The following is a 6,281-nucleotide window of genomic DNA, read 5'->3' on the forward strand; positions in this document are numbered from 1 at the left end:
TATTCTTTTTTGTTTTTACTTAAAAAGAGAGAGGGTGCCTATTTAATTGTACTAAATGCGAGTATGAGATCATGGGGAAGAAAACAAAAAATAAGGGCATCTTTTTAGATGTTACCATTAGTTATGTGTGTATGGACCATATCAAGCTATACCTGACCCGCACTATTTCTTCTATCTGTTCACAGTTATTGGCTTTTCTCGCTCATTCTATATATAAAATCAACTGCTTTTATGTTTTCACTGGGCCCCAGTCAAATGCTTTGTATGCTGAGACCATTGTACTTTTAAAGCATCATAGTCCAAGGTTTTGGCTAACATCCTTGACCCTAATCTCTTTCTGGAATTAGGACTACAAAGTTCATCGTGATGAAATACATTCGAAGTTGGTACAGATAATGCGAGAAAGATTGCTGGTACACCTTCGGAGTTTGCCACAAATTGTTGAGAGTTGGAATAGGCAGGACGATACTGACTCACAGCCAAGTCAGTTTGCTCGTTCAATCACAAAGGTAGAAGTTTGTTTGTTATATCATATATGTCTGACTGCATTTCCACCCAAGTTCTTGCCCCATTTTTCCTACCTTTAAGAAAAAATATTGTCAAATTTGAGAAAGAGAAAGGTAGGGTGGGATTACCCATTTATTATCATCCCTTGATGATTTCACACTTAATTTTTGTAAATTCATGATATAGAAGTTTGCTTTATTTCGGAGATGTTTATGAAAACATTAGGAACTAAAGGTTTTTGTGGATTTTTTAACTGGTAAGTAATGTTGTATTAGTAATAAAAGTGATCAGCGTAGCACTAAGAAGGTGCTACGTCATTACGAGGTTAGACATCCCCCAAAACAAAAACAAAAATAAAAAAGGAGGATACCTCCTGCACAAAGTTCTATTCGTGTAGAGAATCTATGAATCGTAGCATGCTGTTTTCGCCTTCGGCATCCTGTAGATTGCATCAAAAAGTGAAAAGCTATAAGCATATAAATTTGATCTTTTGAAGAACATCTGCTTTCCCTCCAAAACATCTTGCGTTCCTTTCCTTCCACAATATCAAACAATCGCAAGCCGGTGCTGTATTCCAAATCTTTCTCAAACATTTCCTTAATCCCACAACACTAACTGCTGAAAATTTCCTTGACTGAGTAAGGCATGATAAACCGTATACGGAACAAGTGAAAAATTAAGTACCAGATCTTATTTGTCACTGCGCAATGCCAAAAAAGAAGGGGGTTGCTGCTTTCCTGTGTTGTTGCACAGAACGATCTTCTGCATAATTTCAATCCTCTTCTCTGAAATTGCTTTAAGTTAAGCATGCTTTATGAGAGGCTAGCCACATAAAACAGTGGAAGGAGCCTTGGACTTCCAGAGTTGCTTCCATGGCCAACCAATTACCCCCTCTCTGTTAGATGTCTTGTAACAAGAGTTAGCAGAGAAATGGCCATTCTTATACCTAATCCAGGTGGTACTCTCAAGGACCTCATTTAGTAACTCCTTTTCCAAGTGTTCCAACAGTTCACCCATTCGAGGTACCTCCCAATCAAAACGTTTTTTTTCTAAATGTTAATCTCCAGCTGTTGCCATTCCAGCAATCTGAGACAAACTTATCAGTATTGGAGGTGCAACTATGAAGATCTTGATATTTGAGCTTAAGACGTGTATGTCCAATCGAAGCATCATGTCAAAATCTTGTCCTTTTTCCATTCCCACCTTGATTATAATGTTTTCAAAAATATGCCATAGGCTGCTAATATGTTTGCATAAAGCCATAAACCAACACCATGAGAAGTATTAATAGGACCGCTGAAATAGAAACTTTGTTCCCCATATTTGTCACAAATCATCTTTTTTTCCTAAGATCCTCACTTCTTTGTCGTATCTCCACAACCACTTCAATAGGGGTAATTTCAAGAACTTTTTCCCCGCTTAACAATTCTTTTAAAAAGAACCTATGTTGCTCATCGAGCATAAGTGGGGGCATAAATTAGTTTTGCCTATGAGGCCGGAGTTCAGGACATTTCAATACAATGAACCTGCTCAACTGACCACAAGTTTTGCCTTAGAGACAAAAGTTGCATGTGTTGCTCAGTTTTTATTTATAAGTCACTACAACTGAACTCTTGCCCAATAGGCAATGATTACACTATCTTCATTGTCTGTAACTTCTTGAATGTCCCAGACTCTTGCCACATATTAAAACTAGAATTTATGCCTAACGGGCAACAAAGATCATTTTTTAAAGATTTTGTCAAGCGGAGCCAAAAGTTCACTACCTCCCCGTATGGTGAACTTTTTCTGCAATTTCTTGCTTCAATAGTAGACTATTATTATGCAATTGCAAGTTTCTGATTCTGACACCTCCATTTCTTTTGTCCTTCAACACTGTATCCCACTTTATCAAGTGAAAGGCCTTCCTTGTTACCTTCCACAATGTATTTCACCTTATCCTGTCCATTTTCTTCTTCACGCAAACTGGTATTGGAAAAAAGACATGAGGTAGGTTGGCAGAGAATTTGCCGCACTAGTTTTGACTTGAAGCTAGCCCCTAATGCCCTACCTAGGTATTCCGTAGGGAGCTTACCAATCTGACAAACCAAGATATTACCCAGCCTATGTACATATTGCACTATATCTACAGGGAACATGAAGCTCTTTCCAGGTTAATATTCAGTTCGACTACTGCTTCAAATAAGATTAAAAGCACCTTTAGGCTTTAGATAGTTTAGTTGTGACTCCTCAGCTCCGCATTAAATAAGTGTATCATCTGCAACTGTATATGAGACACTTCCAGCGTGTTGTAGCTTGATGTCCCAGCTCTGAAGCCCTTAATTCATTGTAAAGACATCGCTTTTTTGAGCATCAACCTAGGCCCTTCCATAGCCAAGATGAATAAGAAAGGAGATACTGGCCTGTCTTAATCCCTTAAAAGTAGGAAATAACCCTTTTGGTGCACCATTAATACTAGAGCGATCTTCACAGTTGAAATACAACATTTAAACCACACAATTCACTTTTCGCTGGCTATCATATCTTTTAGTAAAGTGAATAGATATGACCAATTGACTTGGTCAAGTGCTTTCTCTATGTCCAACCTGCACATTATCCTGCGTCTCCTTAACTCATTCTGCTGTTAAGGTTTTCATTAGCAATAAGGACTGTGTGTTATTTAGCTTCCTTTGGTAAAAGCCATTTGTATATCTGCTATCGGAACATTCATCTCCCTCTTAATTCTTTCTGCCAACATCTTGGATATAATTTTGTAGAAGCTCCCTACTAACCTTGTTGGCCTGAAGTCCTTCATCTCCTCTGCATCAGCCCTTTTGCGGTATTTCTGTAATTGGCAATTTCCTTCTAGCTTAATTTCAACTCAATTAAGTAGAAAATTCTCTTTCTTCATCCGTTCATACGTATTTCATACATTCCAGATACAGTGGCGGAGCTAGGAATTTTGTCAAGGGTGTTCAAATTCATATAATCTACATATTAAGGGTGTTCGATATGTAATATATGTCTGTAATACGTAATAATTGACATGTCTACACGGTATAATTTTTCGGCGAAGGGTGTTCGGTTGAACACCCTTGCCAGGCTATGGCTCCACCATTGTCCAGATGTGGAGTTAACATGAAATGTATTGGTGCAAAAGTGGTGTGAAAATAAAATTTGAGTTGAAGAAGGGGAACTATTGAAGACTGATTACTAGCTTCCAAATTGGAATGTGGATGGACCAATCCGTGAATCAGAACGTCACCATGTCGAGTTAATATGTTAATGACTAACAAGTTCCATCACCTCTTGGAATTTTAACCTCTAACTAGATTAGCTGAGGTTTTTAATCAATTTGATCTGATGTATTGTTATAATGATCTTTGGCCGTCTTTCTTGTCCTCCTAGCTTGAGTTATTCCTTGACGTTATTTCGCTAGTGAGTTCAGTGTCTTACTTTCTGCGTTTAACTCTTACATGCTTGTTACTTCTGGTTTGCTGTTTCCCTAATTTCTCTTTGTTTAAGTTTATCAGAAAGTTCCATTTAACTGATTTTACTTTCTTCATTTGTTTGAAGGAAGTTGGCCTTCTTCAACGTGTGTTATGTCGAACTCTGCATGAGGTAGATGTTCAGGCTATTTTCAGGTGAGGATTTGAAATTCTGTGGCTATCTTCCCTTAAACGTCCATGAGCTAGAGACATATTATTAGCCTTTTTTTCTTTTTGGTGTTTGGGGGGGGGGGGGGGGGGGGGTCACAGATTTGCACCAGCAGTTATGTCCTTCCTTTTGATTCTCTTTCAACAGCAATCCGTCTTTACACATTCTGTCCAAAAAAAGGGGGCGGAGGGAATAGTAACATGTTTGATTAGCTTCATATTGGCAGTTATTTTAACTCTTGCAGATATCAACATCCTCAAGTATGGCTCCCCGTTACTACTTTCCTTATTATACTTAGTGGTTAAACTAATTTATACCTTGGATGCTGGCTTTGCAAACTGGAAGAAGTGCTTTCTCTCGCTTCTTCCTTGCTTCCAACGTTAGGTATTTGAGACCAAATAGTCCTTGCTTCCATCCGATGGTCCTAAAAATATGATACTTGCAGGCAAGTGGTTATAATCTCTCACTCACAAATTTCGGAGGCATTCTCACGATTGGATATCAGCAGTGAACAATCTAGACAAAGGTACCGTCTATATACTTGGAAATTTTACTCATGCGAGATATAATTTAGTAATTAGTACTATTTGATGTTCTTGGAAGATGAAATTTCTAATTTTACTTCCTTTCTGTGGGAGTTCTTTATTATTCATTTATTTGTTACCTGCTATGACTAATTAACTTGATTTTTCTTGTAACAGAGCGTATCGTGATGTTCAGCATCTTCTTGGATGTATCAGATCATTGCCTTCTGATAGTAAATCCAATCCTCCCAATTTGGGGCAGCTTGATGAGTTTGTGGAACAAAATTTTGGTGCAGAAGCTAGTCAATAGGTTCCTTGTAAACTAGGCTATTCTCTTAAACATTAGATAGGTGTGATGGGAGCAATCCGAGGACACCTGAAGACTACGCAAGGATGCTGTACAATTAACTTGAGGTAAAATCTTGTGTTACTGGTACTTATCTGTGTGAATAAATAATAAGAGACACTATAAATGAAGCAGTGGTCTAAAAGATTACTAGGGATAAACTGCATTCCAAGCTCCTATATTTGTGCCTGAGTTGCATCTCTTGTTGCTCCATTAAAAAAATGCCTTTGCTCATCTAATCAGTTACGTTCAACTCATACTGCATCATGATTAACTGGAATATATAGTTGTGTCTAGTAACTAACAAGGGAGAGCATGTTGATGAGTAACAGAGAAATCTGAAATAGTCAAGTGAGATGAGAGCTTGTTTAGAGATGTCCCAGAGTTTACTACAAATATGGAAAAAGTGAACTGCAGAAGTTCATTAATTCACACTTGCACAAGCATATATTTGATTTTTGTTTCATCTTAATATCTCATGTGAGTTTCTTTGCTAACTGATTCATAGTATAATTTTACTTTCTGTAGTCAAATTGTTGGATTTTCTCAAATTGTGTGAATGACTGCTATCGGCATTTTGTGTAAAACCTTTAAGATAATTATTGTTGGAAAATTCTCTTATTGCTCTTTCCATCAATCTGCAATGCTCACACATGGGTAGTCGTCTTACTGGATGTCTTATTACCATAGTTGAATCGAGTTCTGCGGGGAGCAAGAATCTTTAACAGCAAATTTGGAGCTATCATACACAGTTTGTGATCTGTCAGATGTTTGATATTTTTTTGTTGGTTGTATTCTTTGGGCCTGGCATCAGTTTTTTTCTTCTCTAGATTTTAGAGAAAGAAAAAGGCATCAGCTGAATAATAATAGTCAGAGTGCAGTTATAGTGTATACTAGTGAAAAGTATTGTATGTATCAGTTCCTTGCTTAATTCGAGCATGTTTTCTCCTGTATCAGTATCAATGATCTTAAAGACTCCTTGTACGCTTCCTCTCAGCCCTTCCCTTGAAATAGGTGGGGTTGGAAAGTTGCTTGCTTTTCTTCTAACTGTCCCCACCCTTGATAAGAATAATCTCTTTTTTTGGGGTTGTTTGTTATTCAGGTTACTTTTAGTTTTTGTATTGTAAGAATAGCTACTTAGAAACACTGTCAATATAAAGAGAGCTCCAGCCATTATAGGTTTAATTACTGACTTTATAAGTCTTACATTAAAAAAATTCAATGTCTACACCCTGTCAACTTAGTCTTTAAAGTTCCTCTTTCTTTCA

The 6,281-nt window shown here is 37.4% G+C and overlaps 1 protein-coding gene across 5 annotated transcripts in view; it reads left to right on the forward strand.

Moving 5' to 3' along the window:
- LOC132644395 (vacuolar protein sorting-associated protein 54, chloroplastic-like) overlaps positions 1–5,969 on the forward strand; it is a 48,763-nt gene extending 42,794 nt beyond the window's left edge. For 3 of the 5 annotated variants that reach the window (XM_060360987.1, XM_060360988.1, XM_060360990.1), the window contains one exon: positions 348–487. Coding sequence is in view for 2 of the 5 variants with exons in the window: in XM_060360985.1 (XP_060216968.1) it covers positions 348–509; positions 4,063–4,130; positions 4,589–4,669; positions 4,845–4,977 (444 nt within the window). In the remaining 3 variants the exon portion in view is untranslated. Of the gene's footprint in view, positions 1–347; positions 510–4,062; positions 4,131–4,588; positions 4,670–4,844; positions 5,082–5,703 lie in introns of those variants that run through there. The other 2 variants (XM_060360985.1, XM_060360986.1) reach the window with 2 other exon arrangements.
- The last annotated feature ends 312 nt before the right edge of the window (positions 5,970–6,281 follow it).

The sequence above is a fragment of the Lycium barbarum genome, chromosome 6, assembly GCF_019175385.1.
Source record: "Lycium barbarum isolate Lr01 chromosome 6, ASM1917538v2, whole genome shotgun sequence".
NCBI classification, from domain to species: domain Eukaryota; kingdom Viridiplantae; phylum Streptophyta; class Magnoliopsida; order Solanales; family Solanaceae; genus Lycium; species Lycium barbarum.